The sequence below is a fragment of the Neohortaea acidophila genome (genome assembly GCF_010093505.1).
Source record: "Neohortaea acidophila strain CBS 113389 unplaced genomic scaffold BDY17scaffold_9, whole genome shotgun sequence".
Lineage (NCBI taxonomy): Eukaryota > Fungi > Ascomycota > Dothideomycetes > Mycosphaerellales > Teratosphaeriaceae > Neohortaea > Neohortaea acidophila.
Window position 1 is genome coordinate 160,955 of NW_022985518.1, and position 18,319 is coordinate 179,273.

The 18,319-nt window shown below is 56.3% G+C and overlaps 10 protein-coding genes across 10 annotated transcripts; 4 read left to right on the forward strand and 6 right to left on the reverse strand.

Annotated features, from left to right (window-relative positions):
• Positions 1–441: 441 nt before the first annotated feature.
• BDY17DRAFT_192670 (uncharacterized protein) lies at positions 442–1,211 on the reverse strand. The gene has a single exon (XM_033730021.1). It carries the CDS (start codon positions 1,148–1,150, stop codon positions 536–538), a length of 615 nt encoding a protein of 204 aa, XP_033586995.1. The 5' UTR covers positions 1,151–1,211; the 3' UTR covers positions 442–535.
• Positions 1,212–1,305: 94 nt separating this feature from the next.
• BDY17DRAFT_301735 (uncharacterized protein) lies at positions 1,306–2,315 on the forward strand. Its single transcript, XM_033734295.1, has one exon. The coding sequence runs from the start codon at positions 1,358–1,360 to the stop codon at positions 2,153–2,155; it is 798 nt and encodes a 265-aa protein (XP_033586996.1). The 5' UTR covers positions 1,306–1,357; the 3' UTR covers positions 2,156–2,315.
• Positions 2,293–4,857, reverse strand: BDY17DRAFT_301737 (WD40-repeat-containing domain protein). The gene is made up of 4 exons (XM_033734296.1): positions 4,480–4,857; positions 3,218–4,002; positions 2,590–3,164; positions 2,293–2,526 (listed from the first exon to the last, which is right to left on the reverse strand). Exons 1-4 carry the CDS (start codon positions 4,527–4,529, stop codon positions 2,503–2,505), a joined length of 1,434 nt encoding a protein of 477 aa, XP_033586997.1. The 5' UTR covers positions 4,530–4,857; the 3' UTR covers positions 2,293–2,502.
• A 152-nt stretch (positions 4,858–5,009) lies between these two features.
• BDY17DRAFT_301738 (uncharacterized protein) lies at positions 5,010–6,057 on the reverse strand. Its single transcript, XM_033734297.1, has one exon. It carries the CDS (start codon positions 5,659–5,661, stop codon positions 5,086–5,088), a length of 576 nt encoding a protein of 191 aa, XP_033586998.1. The 5' UTR covers positions 5,662–6,057; the 3' UTR covers positions 5,010–5,085.
• On the reverse strand, positions 6,058–7,622 carry BDY17DRAFT_301739 (uncharacterized protein). The gene has a single exon (XM_033734298.1). The coding sequence runs from the start codon at positions 7,431–7,433 to the stop codon at positions 6,447–6,449; it is 987 nt and encodes a 328-aa protein (XP_033586999.1). The 5' UTR covers positions 7,434–7,622; the 3' UTR covers positions 6,058–6,446.
• A 278-nt stretch (positions 7,623–7,900) lies between these two features.
• Positions 7,901–8,302, forward strand: BDY17DRAFT_326332 (uncharacterized protein; the record flags this gene model as incomplete). The annotated part of the gene is made up of 2 exons (XM_033737498.1): positions 7,901–8,126; positions 8,223–8,302. The coding sequence occupies 2 exons, from the start codon at positions 7,901–7,903 to the stop codon at positions 8,300–8,302; spliced, it is 306 nt and encodes a 101-aa protein (XP_033587000.1).
• Positions 8,303–8,748: 446 nt separating this feature from the next.
• Positions 8,749–10,170, forward strand: BDY17DRAFT_255089 (uncharacterized protein; the record flags this gene model as incomplete). Its single annotated transcript, XM_033731493.1, has 7 exons — positions 8,749–9,151; positions 9,206–9,432; positions 9,487–9,534; positions 9,589–9,632; positions 9,705–9,762; positions 9,863–9,958; positions 10,021–10,170. The coding sequence occupies 7 exons, from the start codon at positions 8,749–8,751 to the stop codon at positions 10,168–10,170; spliced, it is 1,026 nt and encodes a 341-aa protein (XP_033587001.1).
• Positions 10,171–10,264: 94 nt separating this feature from the next.
• Positions 10,265–11,366, reverse strand: BDY17DRAFT_326334 (uncharacterized protein; the record flags this gene model as incomplete). The annotated part of the gene is made up of 3 exons (XM_033737499.1): positions 10,265–10,932; positions 10,983–11,176; positions 11,236–11,366. The coding sequence occupies 3 exons, from the start codon at positions 11,364–11,366 to the stop codon at positions 10,265–10,267; spliced, it is 993 nt and encodes a 330-aa protein (XP_033587002.1).
• Positions 11,367–11,855: 489 nt separating this feature from the next.
• BDY17DRAFT_301760 (nucleotide-diphospho-sugar transferase) lies at positions 11,856–15,118 on the reverse strand. Its single transcript, XM_033734299.1, has 3 exons — positions 14,404–15,118; positions 13,018–14,349; positions 11,856–12,964 (listed from the first exon to the last, which is right to left on the reverse strand). Exons 1-3 carry the CDS (start codon positions 14,665–14,667, stop codon positions 11,996–11,998), a joined length of 2,565 nt encoding a protein of 854 aa, XP_033587003.1. The 5' UTR covers positions 14,668–15,118; the 3' UTR covers positions 11,856–11,995.
• Positions 15,119–16,138: 1,020 nt separating this feature from the next.
• Positions 16,139–18,157, forward strand: BDY17DRAFT_326336 (uncharacterized protein; the record flags this gene model as incomplete). The annotated part of the gene is made up of 3 exons (XM_033737500.1): positions 16,139–16,406; positions 16,458–17,429; positions 17,487–18,157. 3 exons carry the CDS (start codon positions 16,139–16,141, stop codon positions 18,155–18,157), a joined length of 1,911 nt encoding a protein of 636 aa, XP_033587004.1.
• Between the last annotated feature and the right edge of the window lie 162 nt (positions 18,158–18,319).

The following is an 18,319-nucleotide window of genomic DNA, read 5'->3' on the forward strand; positions in this document are numbered from 1 at the left end:
AGAGGGTCCTGCAGAGGGAAATAAGCATGTTGGACGTCATGGGAAACAAGTCACACTCACGTGATTACGTCCAACGGGAACATCATCACTCCAACACCACTTCCTCCCATTTTTCAATTGCTCAAAGTCTTTTCACGGCGACATGTCAATGTCCAAGATCGTGCCGATCGAGTCCTTGCTGTTGAATATTGCATTCCATTTCGATATCTCTCTGTAAATCCTGGTTGCCCGGCGAGGCCTCTCATCGATGGCGTGGCCATCCTCCACCGATTTGAAGACTTTGTGTCCACGTCCAGACTCCCATACCAGCCAGTCAATGTTGAGCATCGAGGCATAGACCCGGACATTCAATCGCGTCGGCCGCAAAAATCTGCAAAGAGGATGCGAAGAGCTGGTCTTCGGGCTTCACCACGCGACTGCCCCAAATCCTTTGTACTAGCACGCACCGGCCTTCTCAATGCTCGACCAGGGGCACAGCAAGTCCTGATTCATTCTCCACTCGACATTCTCAAGATCCTCGACTCTCAAACCAATCTCAAGTATACCCCAGCGTAACTCGCACACCATAAGCCCCAATCCTCCGCTTGCCAGCGCGCAACGCATGCGCCGTATTCGCCTTCACCGTCCCGCGAATCATATGCGTCGGCGCCTTCTTCGTCGTCCCGCGAATAGCCCCCTTGCCATCCGCCCGATTGGCAGTGATACGCGGCGACAACCGGCCCGCCGTCTTGGCCGCCACCGAGCTGACCTGGCTCAGTGTCAAACCCTTCAACACCCCCGTGACGGACTCCACGACGCCACCGTGCGTCAGTTTGGCGAGTGTTAATGGGTCGCGCGCCTGCTCTACTTCGCGCGCGTACCGGTCTCGCTCTTTGCGGATTAGTTGCTCGGCGGTGGGGAGTTCTGCTTTCCAGGCTGCGTCGCGCACGATTCGGCGGGGGAGAGCTCTGCGGTCGCGGAGTTTTTGGACCATGTATTGGGCTAGGATGTCCGGGTCGTGATGGGGTAATTTGACCGGGACAAGGTTGAGATGTACGGGTTTACCGTATGTGCGGGAGAGAAGGGAGGTGAGGCCGCGTTGATGGGTGGGGTCGAGGAAAGGGGCGCGTGTCGGGGCACGACGAGCTGCGCCTGCTGCTGCGGATGCCATTGTGTTGCTCCTCTCTTGGTGTGTAGCGAATGGAGTGTGAGGGAAGGGAGGGAGAGGAGGGAGGGATGAAGTCGTGATGCCGAGACGGGAGCTGGAATGAAAAATCTCGCCGAACTTTCCCCGAGCTCCAATGCTTCCTCACTCCATCTATTCCACCCATCTCACCTCTACCACCCCCCTCTGCATCTCCCAATTCCATCTCCAGCCATGGCGACGTGTCCACGATGCGCTCTCCGCGCCATACGCATCCCCAAGAAAACCCGCCCCACGCCCACCCGTACCTTCCACACCTCCCCAACCCACCACCGCCTCGGAGCCTTCACCTACGCCCAAGAATGGCAAACAGGAAGCTACCACTACAACAAAGCGCTGACCAAAACCCTCCCCACGGCCTCGCAACGCACCGACGACCTGCTCCAAAACTACGCCACGCAATTCGCGCGCAGCTCGCACGCCGACCCGTCCAGCCCGCTGTCGAAGCAAATCCAGCGCAACAGCGTGGTAGCCCAGCGGAGGCGGCCGGAGCGGTACTTCATTAGCAAAAGCACGGCGAAGGACTTTGGGGATCGCGTGGAGGTTACGGCTTTTGTTTATGATCAGGTTGCTGCGGAGGAGCAGGCGCGGGCGGCGGCGAGGAAGAAGAGGGAGGAGGCTAGGGGGGCGCAGCGGAAGCGTGGGCCTGCGAGGAGGGGCGGCAGGGCTGCTGGTGGTGCTGCTGCTGGAGGGAGGGGTGGAAGGACAAGTGGAGGGCCGATGAGGACTGGTGGACCGATGAGGACTGGTGGACCGATGAGGACTGGTGGACCAATGAGGACCAACGCAGCGCCGATGAGGAGTGGTGGCGCGGGTGCGAGAAGACCAGGGGGTGTAGGGGGAGGTGCGCCGCGTCAAACAGGAGGTGTGACGTTCAAGACGCTGGATCTCGGAAGGTCGAGGGCGGGAGGCGCTGGTGCTGGTGCTGGTGCGGGTTCACGGCCGTCTGCACCCACGAGCTCGTCACGATAGACGTTGTGGAGGGAAGCGGTATTTTCCCACGCAATGAACATTTCGCCAGACAAAGCGACAGCATAGCATCATCTAGACTCCAACAGAAGAGTCCAAACACTGCTTGTCACCCATCACAATGCAATTCGGAACAGGAACACAAGTCATTGCATAAATCTAGGTCTCATTCATCGGCACTGCCCCTCAGCCCTGCGTATCGTATCTAGCCTGTGTGACCACCACTCTGACCTCCACTACCCCTGATCACGAGCGCCGCGAAACACAAACGGCCGCGCCATCTAGCACCAATTGTCATCCTTCCCCACCCAATGCTCCTATCCTCATGGGTGCGTAGGTGTGGCCGCAATCTAGAGCGCCGAGAAGACGAAGAGCTGAAGCAACACATTAGCCTCGGGTACACTGCTTAAGTCTTCACGACAATCGCAGAAACTCACATTATTCGTAGCAGCAATCGCAATACTGTCCTCGTGCGGATGCCAGCTCATATGCAAAATCTTCTTGTTAAAATCAATCTGGTCGGCGTCCGTCTCCTTGCGCATCCGCTGCGCTCCCCCAGGGGTAGGACTGTTCGCCCGGCTGCCCTTCTTGCCCGCCGTGGGAGAAGTGGAGGAGTTCATGGGCGTCGGAATGCCGACCTTCTTGGCCTTGAAAGCGGACTTGTCGGCTTGCAGCACCACCTCCGTGTCCTTGCCCTCTTCGCTCGGGTAGATCATGAAGTTGTTGTTGTAGCTGCCCGTCATGACGTTCTTGGCGTCGCCGGAGAAGACGACTTCGAACTTGTCGAAGATGCTGTCGTTTTCGTACGTGTCGCAGAGCTTGGGTCGGAGGTGCTCGTGGATGGGGATCGTCTTGACCGGCTGTCGCTCCATGTTGACGTCCCAGATTTTCACGGTGAGATAGTCGCGGGAGAGGATGTAGCGGCCGTCGAAGGAAAATCGAACGTCGGAGATAGAGGAGATGATTTCGGAGAAGAAGGAGCGGGAGGCGGGGTCTTCTTCCTGCTCGAATTCTGTGGGATTGATTAGCATCTGAAACATTCATATCCACGGACTTGACACTCACGCTTGGCGTGCTCGTCACACAATGCCTTTTGCCGCATGTCTGCCAACTTAATCGTGCCCTTGCTCGATGCATACATGAACCAGTTGCAACTGATTGGGTGGAACTCCGCAGCAGTAATGACCTCGGTCAGCTCCTCCATATTCGCGGGCTTGATGTCGACAATGTTGAAGCTCTGGTCTTGGATGTTTAGGTTCCACAGATTTATCCGTAGGTCGTCGGAGCTGATGAACGTCTCACCATCGCTGTTGACGGATATGCTGTTGATGTGGTAGGCGTGTGCATTGGCGTATACTCGGCGGGGAACGGCGGCCACGACGGTGTCATGATGGGTCATTCGGGGGAATTTGAGATCTGCCACGCTTCGGAATTGCTGAGGGTATCGCACCGGCCCTCCACCATTTGCAGCACCGGCCGGAGTGAGCTCGGAGGAGAGGTTGTTCTCGGCCACCACCTTCAATGACTTTTCAAACACCTTCCACAGCTTGATTGTCTTGTCATTGGTGGACAAAAGGTAGTGCGAGGCATTTTGTCTCCGGCACCACTTGATTTTGTTGATTTTCTCTTCAATCTCGAGGGATTTGAGGTAGTCGAATTCGGGCTCGTGTGATTGGAATTCGGTGTGGAATTTGTACTCGCAGGTCTTTTTGGTTTCGTTGCGCTCAAACAGGACCACGCGGCCGCCCTTGTCACCGGTGGCGAGGTAATTGCCCGTCTGATCGAACTCTACGGTAGAGATTATGTCGGCTTCTGTGATATCCTCGACGTCGCCCTTGTCACCAAAGCATCTGTGGGAGGAGTGGTCAGTCAGCGAGAGTCCTTGCTTACATTGAATTGAACAAAGCACGCGGGTAATCCAAAGTGAGAGCATTGGGTCGCACTGTGTCTCATGCCAGAATCCATGGGGAACGGGACACGCATGATTGGACTGATCGAGGGCGGCGGTGAGGGGTCCGGCTAGTGCTGGAGACTCAATGGGGTGCTGAAACTCCACAAAGAAGTCGTCCTCCTCTTCTGCGGGTATGGGAGCGAGCAGCTCCTCCGGCTCTTCTTCACATTTATCGGGGGGGAAATCATCGCGTGGAAGGTTGGTGCGGTCGAGAATGGCCTTTTTGAGGGTGGATAACATGGCGTCATACGGATGGTGGAAGTGAGATGGTGAACGCCGGCGTGCTCCAATCGATCGAATTGTTCCATCCCACCGCGGTTCAACGCCTCCTTCCGTCCAGGGCATGCAAGACTGTGACCGAGAGGGCAAGACTTACTGTGTAAACTTCCATGTTGGCGGCTGCTGCCCGTCCGCCGCTTCCACCATCTTCCTTTCCTAGCAACCTGCCGGATGCGGAGTGTGCTGCCGATTGCGGGATGGGGTGTGGTGTTGAGCCACTCTTGCACTGAAGTCTCCTTCAGATGGGCGTGCGTGTTGGATAGTACTCGATTGGGCGAGGGACTGGCGTGAGTCGGGGGATTGAGGTGCAATGACAAAGACGAGGTAGTCGGGTGAGAAGGCGGGAAGAGGGATGGCGCTGGGAGAAGGGGGGTGGCGTGGAGGGCGGAGAGGATGGGAAGGAGGGAATGAGGATGAGAAGCCAAAACAAGAGGCAGCGAGGAGTCGGGAGATGGAGAGTGCAGGTGGTGGAGCTCGAAGCAGAAGTTCACTTCACCTTGCTGTGCTCTTCTGCCGCTGCACGCGGGTCCACACTGGCCCTCGCCAAGCCGCGTGCACGGACGTCCGCGGGGTTGGGCCAGTCAGCAACTTTAATCGCGCTTCAGCGTGAACAAAGAGACGACACCCCGCTCTCATTCTTCATTACATCAGATCAATGATGGTCATGACGGGATTGTATCTACTCCACCAGCAATAACACCTCTCAATACGCTTTCCCAATCTGGCTAAATCTCTTCCATGCCTCTCCCCAAGTTCCCCGGTTCCCTCCACTCGCAGCAGCACCACCATAGTATCTCCCCTTTCTCTTTCTTCCCGTTTCCGGCCTCCCGTGCACCTCATCGATAATGACGGGCACTCCAGGATGCGGCTCCCTCCTAATGCCCATAGCAATCGCCTGCGGCTGTGCCAGCATACTCCGTCTGTCCATCGCATTCTTATTCCAGACCGCGAACTCGTTCCGACCATCGCTCACCTCGAGCGAGGGATGATACCGGTGTCCATTGGGGTGTCGTTGCTTTCTTGCTGCGCCTCTTCGACAGCGCAAGAGCAGCCAGCAAACGGTGACGATCGACACGATGACGAATGTCGATAGGATTGTTAGCCAGACGATTCCGGCGGTTGTTAGTTTTGGGTACACTGTCGTGTTGGTGGCATTCAAGGGGGAAGTGGTGGTGATTGCGGTAGGAGAAGGCGGCGCTTGTGCTGAGCGGATGGCCAGTTTTCTGTGCGCTGGGTGTGTATGACGGGGCATGGGTTTGTACTTGACTTTCCCGGCCATTGCTCCAGACCAGTGAAGTGCCTTAATGATGGTTTGTCAGACGTGCAAAAGCGATGAGCAACGACGACGTGGTGGAGCTGGTCTTCTTCGCTGGTGTTGAAAGAACATCGCCCAAGACGGCGAGGTCTTCAGACAAAGACAGCTCTCATACCGACATGTCTTTGTCCGCACCCGCGCATCCGGCTTGACAAAGAGCAATCAAGTCGTCATGTCGAGACCATCGGATTGCGAGTATTACACTCACGAGCCATCTTGCCATGCGTAGTCTTTCAACACTGCAACAACAATAACCAACACCATCATGTGCTGCCACAAATTCTACATCTACTCCACCTGCGGCCACAGCCTCTTCTCCCCACAACCCATCATCCCCTGCCCATCCCTGCACTCCTCCCACCCCTGCACCCCAACATCCCACCCCTACCAAAGTTGGAACCTCCCCTCCCTTTGTCCCACCTGCCAAACCCTACGCACAAACCTCCTCACACAGGTAGAAGCGAGTCAAAAGATCCAATTCCACGAGTGGAGGTGGAAAGTCAGCTACGGCATGCCGGCGCACGGCAAGGATTTCTGGGGCCAGAAGGCGGACGAGAGGGCGAGGTTGGAGGCGGAGACAGGAAGGCGGAAGAGGAGAAGTTTGCCGTTTCGGTGGAAGAGGACGTGGAAGTCGAGGCGGGGGCAGGTGGAGATTGTGGCGAGTGAGCCCGTGAGATGTGCTCCTGCTTTGCTTGATCGAAGGGAACGTTGAATTTAGCGATTGTCGAGATAGGATAGAAGTCTTCCATTCAGGCCGCACTCTCGTCGCTCAACCACTTCTGCGCCGTCTCCTTGACGAAAAGCTCGTACGAATCAGGCTCCTTCCCAAGTAGCTTTACCTGCTCCTCATACTCGCTCTCCGACATTGACATGCCATAGTCTTCAAGATACTCATGTACAATCCTCCGCGAGCGCGCCAGCTGCATGCCTTCCACGCTCGACTGATATGCAGCCCTCATGCCCAGTTCGACCTGCGCCATGGCTTTTTTCGTCGCATAGCCTGGCTTCAACGGCTTACCTAGTGCCTCGGACCACAGTCGCGTAATCTCCGCGCCGGTGAAAAGCCGTTCCGTCCCCAGCTGGATTTTCTTGCGATTCCACGCTCCACTCGTGTCGTACGCAACATTCCGGACGGCCAACGCGATGTCCGAAAGCGAGATCTTGTTGACTCCGTGTTTGGAGAGAGAAGTTATCTCGCCCTTTTGCATAATGTGGGCTTTCATAAAGTTGTCGTTTGTGAAGAAGAGCGTAGGCCCAAGAACGGTCCATTCGAAGGGGTACTCGGCATTCAGCAGTCTCTGCTCGATCAACACCTTCGCGAACAGGTGAGGGTATGCACGGGTGCGCATGGTTTCTTTGAAGCCCTGATCAGATGTGAAGTCGCCGATGATGGAGAGGAAGATGACTTTCTTCACCGTGCCGGCGCGAGTAATGGCGTCCAGGCCGTTGAGGGAGGAGTAGAGCTCGTCGGCACCGGTGAGGCACAGAAAGACGGTGTCGACATGATTGTCGTGGATAATGGACTGAAACCAGATTGGGTCTTGTACGGTGCCCTCTGGGATGACGACGTTACCTCCAGCCTTGGAGATTGAGGGAAATGCAGTCCTCAGTTTCTCCGCGTTCCTCGTAGGTAAGACAAGTTTCGGCGGGGGATTCTGAGATAAGAGTAGTGGGACCAGCTGGGTGCCGATGTTGCCCGAGGCAGCGGTGATTAGGATGGCTTTGGGGGTAGACATGATCGTCACAAGGCTGCTAGAATGAGTGAATGCAAGCAACGCCGCGAAATGAGCGGCAAGGGCAAAGAAGAACGGAAAGCAGGGTGTATGTGAGGGCCGTTGTAAGCTTATGCGAGATTTACGGAGATTCGGGCGCAACCAGTGCCTGAAGCAGGACTGGTTGCTATATACGGCATGGATGGTCTGAAGTTGTGCACCGCTGAGGCTGGAAGTTGTGCACAGCTTACGTGAGCTGAAGTTGGTCCAGCTTAAACAGTCGAAGCAAGTAAGCCGAGCAGTCTTGGCGCCGGCCGGCCGAGCTTCGCAGATGCGCGGCGGGCCATTGATCCTCAACTCCCATCTCTCACATCCATCTCGACCCCCTCGCCTCTCCTGCCACCGCCTCATGCCCATTGCGAGGCGCGAGCAGCGGCAAAATACTCTCGACCCGCAGTAGCGACCACCTCCCACCCACCTCGACCCCCAAGATGCCTACCCCCGAATCCGAGTCGTTCAAAGCCGCAAAACCCACCGTGCCGCCCACCTTCGATGGCGTGGACTACAGCGACAACAAGGCCCTCAAGGCGGCGCAAGACTCCATCATCCGCGAGCAGTGGGTGCAGAGCATGATGGCGCGATTGATCCGGGAGGAGATGGGCAAGTGCTATCGCAAGGAGGGCGTGAATCATTTGGAGAAGTGTGCGCATCTGAGAGGTGAGTGGATGGTCTAGAGGGAGTGCAGTGTGCACGAGAGAGAGGCTGTATGGGTGTGGCATATTGCTGGACCTTGTTACTGACTATGATGCGCAGAACGGTATATGGAGCAACTGAAGCACGCCAAGGTCCGAGGATACCTGTTTGAGCAGCAAAACTACGTCGCGAACCAATGAAGAAGCTAGCTTCGAATCCAGGACGACCTGTATCATACATTACACAATGCCAGCTGATGCATGCCATGCTTCTCTCCCGTCTTTTGTACCGCTCATCACCTCGATGTCACCCGCCTGACGCTCTTACCCGGATTGGGCAATCCTGCGAGCTAAGAAACTCAAAATTGGGTATGGCCCCGTGAGCCTTGCGTTGCCTCTCGCACGATGCACTTCCTTTAGCTCTCATACCCACATCACGGCATGCGTCAGCCAGACTGATGTTGAAGAGCGCCGGATCTGGCGAATCTTGCGAGTTCTACGCATCTCCATCCCCAAGACCGCCGCCCCTCGTCCCATTCATGTCTATATAAACATGCCACCTTGCGCCGAACCACTTTCCTCCCACCTCTCAAACATCCAGATCACACGGGCTTTGCACAAGTATCTCGTCGTTTAATCACCTCAACATGCCTCCCACCTTCCAAGACTCGGGCAAATATGCGGCCATACACGCATCTCCCAAGGGCGCAGGCGACGCTCGTCCGACAGCTCACGCTATCCTTCAAGACGAGCATGTCATCGGTGCACTCGCCGACAAAACCATCCTCCTCACCGGCGGCTCCAGCGGCATCGGCGTCGAAGAAGTCCGCGCGCTTGCGGCGACTGGTGCAAAAGTCGTCTTCACTTCCCGTGATCTGGCCAAAGGCCATGGAGTCCGAGATGACATTGTAGCGCACTGGAAAGAGCAGGGGGTGCAGCCGCGGATCGAGGTGATCCAGTGCGATTTGCAGAGTTTGGCATCCGTCAAGCGAGCGGCAGAGGAGTTTAAAAAGGATGATGACAAGTTGAATGTGTTGGTGAACAATGCAGGTGTGTTGCCGAGATCCTCTGGCAGCACGTCAGCCTGCATCTTAACGTGACTAGGGATCGCCATGACACCCTTCAAACTCACCCAAGACGGATTCGAGCAGCAATTCGCCGTCAATCATCTGGCGCACTTTTTGCTGTTTCAGCTGCTCAAGCCACTGCTTCTGGCTGCTTCGACGCCCACTTTCAGCAGTCGCGTTGTCAACGTCGCGAGTTCCGCCCACCACATGGGCTCAGTCAAGGTTGGGAATTACAGTTTTGAGCAGGGCGGGTATGATGCATTCGTACGTCCTCCATGCCGCATTGTTCGTGCTTCGTGGTGCTAATTTCTTGGTCAGGCAGGATACGCAAGTTCGAAGACATGCAACATCTGGATGTCCAACGAAGTAGGTGGGGCCCCGCGTATGTCTGGCGCGGCACGTGTACTGAATCGAAGACAGCTTGAGCGTCGCTATGGATCGCAAGGCCTGCACTCCACGAGCGTGTAAGTGGTGTCTGTGCGAGCAAGGCGTCTACCCGTGATTTTTCCGCTTGCTAATTTCGAATGATGAATCAGTCATCCGGGAGGGATCATGACTGGCCTGCTAAACAGTCATGACGAGCAAGTTCGGCCGGTCATGGACAATTGTATGCCCGCCTTAGGATGCTGTCTGGTTGTGACTCCCCCAAGTCGCCAATATGCTGATGAATGCGCTCGTCGGAATAGTTATTCAGCAAGAAAACATCCAGCGGGCCATGAAGAGCGTTGAGCAAGGCGCTGCCAGCGTTGTCCTAGCGGCTATTGGAAAAGAGTACGAAGGCGTCGGAGGCGTAAGTCTGATTGATCATGCTTCCAAGGAACATTGCTCTCGCTAATGAGTGGAGTCGACTAGTTTTACATGGAAGACTGCGGTGTCAGTGCAGCATTACCGGAGAACGCACAGTTCGGCGAGCCGGGATACAAGCCTTGGGCTTACGACGAGGAAGGAGAACGTCGGTTGTGGCTCGACTCTTTGGAGATGCTCAAGTTGAATGATGACTAGCTGCTGAGCCTTCTCCGGTCTTGCATTCACTGCAATGAATTTCGTGCAATACATTGTCATCCACTCTTGCTACTTCAAGACTGAGCTCATGGAGTCAGTCTGTATCCAGCAAGCAGTCGCGGAGGTCTTTTGAAATAAGTTCAAAGGGTCGTGGATGCTCCCCAATCCCGCTCGAAGCCAGCAATGCCCTCTTCAACAGAAGGCCGAGTGGAGTGCCGCAAGCCCAGGCGGCGATTGGGTCGGCGACTTTGATCGAGAAATACCTGCGTTTGGTGTGGATTGCGAGCTGGCGACACAGATTCTCCGTGCCGACAATGTCTTTGTATGTAAGAGAATAGTCTCTGGGGGTGCCGAGACTTCGTGGCAGCGAGGGCCCAAGGAGATTTACAAGCAGGTAGCTGGTCAGAATGACGAAGGAAAGCGTCGAAATCTCGTAGGCGTGCTGAAGGACATCCACGGGCTCCACCGATGTGTCAGCCCCTCTGGCGCAGTCCAAGCCGCCAGAATCGATGGGTCGAAGACAAAGCCAAAGCTGCTGATGCATTTGACAAAGACCCTCGATCCAATCACCGGATGTCTTGTCCAGTTTTGCGCTGCGTAGCTCCTCGTACTGGCAGAGAAGGCCGGGTAGATGAACGCTCAGGCTCAGGAAGTTTGGCACTCCATTCGGCATCATGACTTGCCTCCAATCGTTCTCGGCCAGGAAACATGGTTTGCGTGCCTGCACCACGTTCAAGAAGATGGTGCCAATGTGATCGCGGACTACGAAAACGTCAGCGGTAGGATCGGTAAGAATCAACGGGCACACCCACGTATTGACCGATCCAGATCACTAGTCACCGCGTCGGGGCCTCGAAGCTCAAGAAGTCTAAGCAGTCCATTGGCATGCACGATCCAAGCTCGTTTAGAAGGTGAGACGCAGACCTCGTGCGTGTAGAGCAGAACGACAGCAGCCAGCGTTTCGGTGGTAAGCGAGTGCACAGGATCGTCGAGCGCAGTCTGGAGGCTTCGGATCGCCTTGAGATAGTACTTCTCGCTCGGACCTCTTTGTACTATGCATCTTACAGCATCATCCAGCGCTTGGCTTCCTCCAAGCCGCGAGGGGATGAATTGTAGCGCAGACTGACGGGAAAAGTGTCCGTCTGGCAGCATCCAGGTCCGGGCGCATAACTGGCCATGCTCAAGTCTGTAGACATATTCGTTGCGTAGCAAATCGACTTCACTTATGAGAATGATGGGCGGACTGGGTGTCGAGGCCAGGGTAGAGGATTTGGTGGGATGCACGACAAGAAATCGCTCTTGAACGTCATAGCCTGGACAGCTGAGTCGACTGCGGTTACACTGCGAGCAGGCGGGGTGCTTCAAGTCGCACTGTGACCCGTAAGTCACTCTGAACGAGCGTCAGGACGTTGCCATACCTTGACTTTGCGTCCTGCGTGGGGCCCAGCTGGTGATTAGCTTGCATCGGTCTTTCGTTGCGCAAGCATGACAACGTACGTCGGCAGTTCCCACACTTCCCGCTGGTCTTCCTTCCCACCATCGCTGTGGAATGGCGAGAAGCAAAGACTGCGTGCGTCATGCTCGACAAGCCTCATAAGAGGTCGACGGCGGCCCCGCTTTTTCTCGGCGTCAGCCTTGAGACGTAAGCACTAGCCGCTCGTTCATTCTCTCCAACAATACGCAATGTACGATACGAGGTGTTGATAGGCCTTCGAAAGTATAAACGAGTAGTGGAGTTGTGCGTGAAGCTGATCAACAGCATTGAATTGACATCTAGTCTATACCCAGGACCTTTTACCAAAACGCCACCCATCCCAAACGCAAATCAAATCTTCCCGTGCCAGAACAAGAAGCGATGAGCAATATACAGATTAAACGTGTCCAAACAGATCAGCGGAATCGTATCATACCAGATCAAGCCCCCGCGCAGAATCTGATACGTGATGCCCGAAATGAGCGTGGCGAAGATGGTGCCCATCCAACAGCAAGCCAGGATGCGCATGTTGCGGTACTTGTTGTTCTTGTGCGACTTGGTGTCTCCCGACGGCACCCAGGCTAGTGCTCGCCCGAACAGCCGGTCTTTGATGGCGGTGAGGTAGGCGAAAGATTGGATGTACATGATATGTTGGACGTTCAGGCCGTAGGAGGATTTGGCCCAGAGTCGCAGGGCGATCAGAGAGTAGAGGATGGAGGGGAAGGCGAAGGCCAAGTTGTAGTAGTGCACGTAGTCCGGGCGCGCCCAGATCATCATCAAACCGGGCATGGGGCTGAGGAAGATGGACAGCGAGACGGCGGAGTAGTACATCATGCCGGAGAGGTAGCAGATCTTCTGCACGGGGCTGAGCGAGGATCTCCAGAAGTCCATGTTGGTGAGGAGAGTGGTGGAGCCCATGCACCAGCGCATCTGCTGGCTGAAGAAAGCTTTCGGGGTGTCCGGGCAGATGCCGCAGGCCAGGCAGAGAGGAAGGTACCGGACCTTCCAGCCGCGAGTCAAGGCGTAGAAGCCGGTGTGGACGTCTTCGGAGAATCCGATCTCGGCAGTGCCGCCCACCTCCGCCAATGCCTCGCGGCGGTAGACGGCGTTGCTGCCCACGCAGATGGACGCGCCCCAGCGGTTGCGGTTGATCTGGACGACTCGGTAGAACAGCTCCTGCACCGAGCCGGCACCCTGCTCGACCCACGTCTGCTTGTCCGAGGTTCGGAAGAACTGGGGAGTCTGCACGATGGCGGTGTCGGTCTTGGACATGTGAATTGGCATAATCTCGTTGAGGAAGTCGGGGCGGGGACAGAAATCCTTTATGATGGTCAGCAGTGATCACTGTAGGTGGACAACATACATCAACTTACCGCATCGAAGATGGCAAAGAAGTCTCCCGAAGTGCGAGCAAAGGCCCATCGAAGGTTACCAGCCTTCTTCAGGCGAGGGCGATCACCGCGCACAATGTATTCGAAGTTGTACTTGGCAGCCATATCTCGGACCTCATCCTGGGCACCATCGTCCAAGACGAACACCTTGATCTTGCCGGCAGGCCACTTGAGCTCGGTGACGTACTTGTACGTGTTCTCCAGGACCTCGATGGGCTCCTTGCAGCAAGGAAGATAGATGTCGACGGTGGGCGCGGTCAATTCGTTGATAGGATTGTCTTCCACCATCTTCTGGTGCTTCTTGTAGTCGTAGTCTTTGCCACAGATGGAGACGGTGTACGAGATGATCAGGTAGAGTTGCAAGAGGAAGACCACGGCGCCGAACCAGTACAAGTAGACGGTCGAGACGGTGAAGAGCCACATGCCAGCGGAGAGACTCAGGAAGGAGAAGACGCCAAAGGCATACAGCGGGATGCGGTTGGTCTTGAGGTACGATACCTTCTCCACGTCGGTCGGGCCGGTCGGCAGGAGCAATGGGGGTGTCTCCGTTGGGCAGTATGTGTCGATGTACATCTGTTTGGTCCGGCCCCAGATGCTGGTATTGGAGTCCTGGCTCGCGGAGTCGCTGGGGGTGACGCCTTCATCGTCGGCAGTGGCGACGACTCTTTGGTGTTGACCGTCGGCCATCTCAATGTCGATATCATCGTCAATGTCTTGCACGCGCGGTCGCGGAGGCTGGAAGGCGGCCAAAGGTTGACGAAGGGCCAGGTTCAATTCCGGGCTTTGCAATTGAGCAAGGAAAGAGACATCTGTAGTCTCGTCCGTGATAGTTGGCAAAGATTGCCGTTGTGGGAGGACAGGTCGGGCGGTAGGCTGATGCAGGTTGGGCGTACTGGTAGATCGCAGTGCGGCTTCAGGAATGCGAGGCACTGGCAAGACCGTAACGTTGGCGCCTTGCTCGGATGCAGCATCGTCGACGGCGATGCCGACGGAGCGTGCTACGCCAACGGAGAAGTCCACGGAGCGTGCCAAGCGAATGGAAGCTTCATCAACGGAAATGTTGTCGACGGAGCGTGCCACGCCAATGGAAGAATCGTCGGTGGCCTCGTAGGTGGAGGGAGTAGCTCCAGTGGAAGGCAATTCGAGAGAAGATGCATCGTCGCTGCTGGAGGCCGGCTCCTCAGGGACGGATTTGGTGGACACGCTCGATCGAGTGCGAGGGATCTCTCCCTGCTTGAGAGCGTAGCTGAGCTTTCGCGACAGCTTGAAAGTAGAGAAGTAATCCCGAGAGTCATCCACGGGCGTTGCAGTCTCCTGCATGGAATTGTTAGTGATGAACACAGAAAATCCCTGTATCAGTGAACGTACAGACGCATAGCCCGAAGGAGCGCGGGAAAGAGTCAAAGCAGGAGTCGGTGCCCCAGACGATGAAGTGCCCGAAGACGACTTCCTCGTCAAGAAGCTATAACTCTGCCTTGACCAAAGACTGAACGAAGGGACTTTGGCAAGCGGCACTTGCTGCTCGCCTTTGAGGGGACCGACAATGTCTTGCTTCACGTCTTCCTGGACGGAGGCCGAAAGGACATTGTCATAATCTCCCTCACGGAGGGCGAGGTCAACGGGTCGGGGCATTTTCCAACAAACGATGGGCTCGAGCGAGTGACAAGAGTTGGTGGGAAGACAAGAGGTGCCACTGCAATTTCGGAAGGATTAAATGGAGGCCTTATGAGTACGGGAGATGGAGTGAGCGAGGCTGCGATGGAGGCCTCGCGATCGGAGGCGCCATGCGTGGCGGTCGGGTCTCGACTTGGCAGTGAAGCCATTGAGATGGTCAACCATGGGAGTTGTTGCAGAAAGGAGTAACCGCCGAGGTGTTGATGCGATGATGCGAGAGTATGGAGTCCACAGCCTCGCGTAGACTGGCACAGGTGTGGTTGCATCGCAACCAGATGCCGGAAAACGAAGTGGCTAGACCTTGGCAGACCGTTGAGACTGGAAAGAGAGCAAGAGTAAGCGTGTTAGCGCTGTCAATGTTGAACCTTGCGTGAGGCTCGCGAGGCAGCACGCGACAAGTGGGTTTGGGAATGCTTGATAGTCGGCAATTGGGTGGCAAAAGCGAATATAAAAGCTTAAGCCTCGCTTATGGGCGATGCCCGTGCACCGGTACCCGGCAGATCTTTCCACGAGGCTCGGCAAGTATCCGGCGCTAGCGCAGCCACGCGATCACCGCATGGCGACATGGGTAGGCTGAACTTCCTCCGTGCAACTACCCCTTCTGAACATCTTCTGGAACATGCGGCTCAACTTCCCGCCACCTTAAAGCCACGGCGCATTGCCAAGCCAGCGTGGAGTTGCCTCAACCCCACGAGGCGTTCATCGCTTCCACAAGGCTGGCAGCATTGATCAGCGTCTTTGCTGCGAATCGCACGGTTGGACATGCTATCGCCACGAGCCGCTCTTCGCTTGTGCAAAGCCATCCGCGTTGACCAGGCTGAACATCATGAATCTCCCGGTTGGAAATGCTGTAGCCACGGCGTCGCTAAGCACCTCCCGGCTGCGCCTGCTCCTCCGCCACCGCTTTTGTGGATACATTTGCCTTAACGCCATCCACGCCACAGTCCACGCTATTGAATGCGCAAGGCTACACGACTCGGACGACTCCCCGATCTCGAGGAACAAGCCGTGTCAGGCTGAATCGCTCCACGGCTGTCCTTGTCCGTCAGCACATGCTCGCTTGGCCAATGTCATCGAGGACCGCCAGCCATCGTTTTGCAGCAACTCTTTCCGGCCTGCCAGCCTCGCTTGTCTGAGAGTTCTTCTCGAAACACACTAATGCACGCGGAAATGCCCAACTGCGGTATGGTCGCGAACGACATGCTCAGCGACGAACCACGGCACGATGAAGCAGGAGCAGCCACAGGGTGCAATGGTATCACGCACTGACGTGAACGGTGTGATCGTAGCATATGCGCCGGTGCCGGCTCAGAGCCAAAGGGGTATTATATCAAGGACGCCAATTCCATCGCTCCAAGTGCAATACGCATCGTCCTTTCGTCTCATTCCTCTCGTATCCTGCCCTCGCACTTGTCTCGGACAATAAGTCATGAGCTCCTCCGAATTCTCGAGCCGCTCTGGCTCGCCCTTCACATTCTCTCGCACCTCGAGTGGCACTTCGTGCAGGTCGTGCAGGTCTTCTATCGATGCGGCCGGTCCGCTTGGTAACAAGACACGCAACTCCAGCTGTACTTCCATCGACTCGGGCTACGAAGAAATCGACTTCAAGACGCTTTCGTTGTTCGACAATGAGGGTGTTCCTTCGGACTTTACGGCGGAAACCCGTAACGTCGTATTCGTCGGAGCGGGCTATGTCGGTACGTTTTACATAATGCCCAAGGCGAATTATCACCACTAACGAGACGCAGGTGGACCTACTGCGGCAGTCATTGCCTACTTCAACCCCCACATTACGGTCACCGTAGTCGACAAGAGCGAAGACCGCATCGCTGGGTGGCAGTCCAAACATCTTCCCATCCACGAGCCCGGTCTCTACGACGTGGTCCGTGTTGCCCGCGACGGTTGGGATGGCGTCCACCCTTGGGATTCCGCGGAAGCGCAACTCAAGGACTCGACTCCAACGAGACTGCCGAATCTCTTCTTCTCCACCGACTGCGACACGCACATTGCTGCCGCCGACATTGTCTTCTTGGCCGTCAACACTCCCACCAAGAACGCTGGTGTTGGTGCCGGGGCGGCCACTGATCTCTCCATGTTTGAATCTGCTGCGCGCTCGGTCGCCATGGTGGCCAAGCCCGGTATCATCATCGTGGAGAAGAGCACCGTGCCATGCCGAACGGCAGATGTCATCCGCGATGTGTTCCGCTCATACCGACCCGGCATGCCCGTTGAGGTGCTCTCCAACCCAGAGTTCCTCGCTGAAGGCACGGCCATCAAGGATCTGATGCAACCATCTCGCATTCTGATCGGTGCCGCACAAACCCCAGCCGCACATGTTGCAAGCGAGCGTCTCGCCAGCCTCTACGCCAGCTGGGTTCCTCGCTCGTCCATCCTGACCGTCGGTCTCTGGTCGTCCGAACTCTCTAAGCTAGTCGCCAATGCCATGCTGGCACAGCGAATCAGCAGCATGAACACTGTCAGCGCCATCTGTGAAAAGACTGGCGCCGACGTGGACGACGTTGCCTTTGCCATTGGACAGGACCCTCGTCTTGGCTCTCGATTTCTCAAAGCCGGCTTGGGCTTTGGTGGGTCTTGCTTCAAGAAGGACATCCTCAGCTTGTCGTACTTGGCCGAGAGCTTGGATCTGCCTGAGGTTGCAGCCTACTGGCGCAGCGTGGTGGGCATCAATGAATGGCAATGCAGACGCTACGTCAAGCTTGGTATGTCTCCTGCTGCATCCCCTCGTTACGCGAATCGCCTGCTGACTAGCTATACAGTGATTAAGAAACTGAATGGTAGCCTTCGAGGGAAGAAGATTGCTCTCCTCGGCTACGCATTCAAAAAAGACACCGCCGACACCCGCGAATCTCAAGCGGCTGAAGTCGTCAAGCACCTCTGGGGCGAAGAGCCGCGCGAGATCGCAATCTTCGACCCCCAATGTCGCAAAGAAGACATTGACGCCGAGCTTCGCGGATTCGCGCAAAAGAGCAATCTCAGCGAGCGCACTGCGGTGAATGTCTACGCCGATGCGTACTCTGCCACCAGCGACGCGGCCGCCGTCCTCATCCTCACCGAATGGGACCAATTCAGCTACCCGCCAAAGTCCGAGGAAGCTGCTCGCGCATCCAAGCCCGTGCCGGACATGGGAGGCCTGCGCTACGAAATCAGCGAGAGCACCACGACCATCCCCGGTTTCGGCGGGCAATGGGGTGGAGAGGTTGCATTGCGCTCAGAGCCCGACTGCGCAAGCGACTGCAACCTCTGCTCCGACCACGAGACCACAGCCAACCAGCACGCTCGCGAGAACCTGGATTGGGAGAGGCTGGCAGACGGCATGCGTGAGCCCAAGTGGGTGTTTGACAGCCGTGGCTTGGTCGAACCGCTGGCCCTTGCGCAGCTTGGGTTCCGTGTGGACTCTCTTGGGAAGGCGAGCGCTCGGCCTTGGTGAGATTCATTGGGTGGCGCAATCGTTGATTTCTCGGTTCGGCGTCTGGGGATAGATAGAAAAAGGCGGTGGGTGGGGATTCGGTACGGGGGGAGGCGTTGTTGGGGAGAGGCGTTGTTGGGGATCGAGTCACTTGCTTGGAGTTCGTCTTTGTCGTCGATTTGC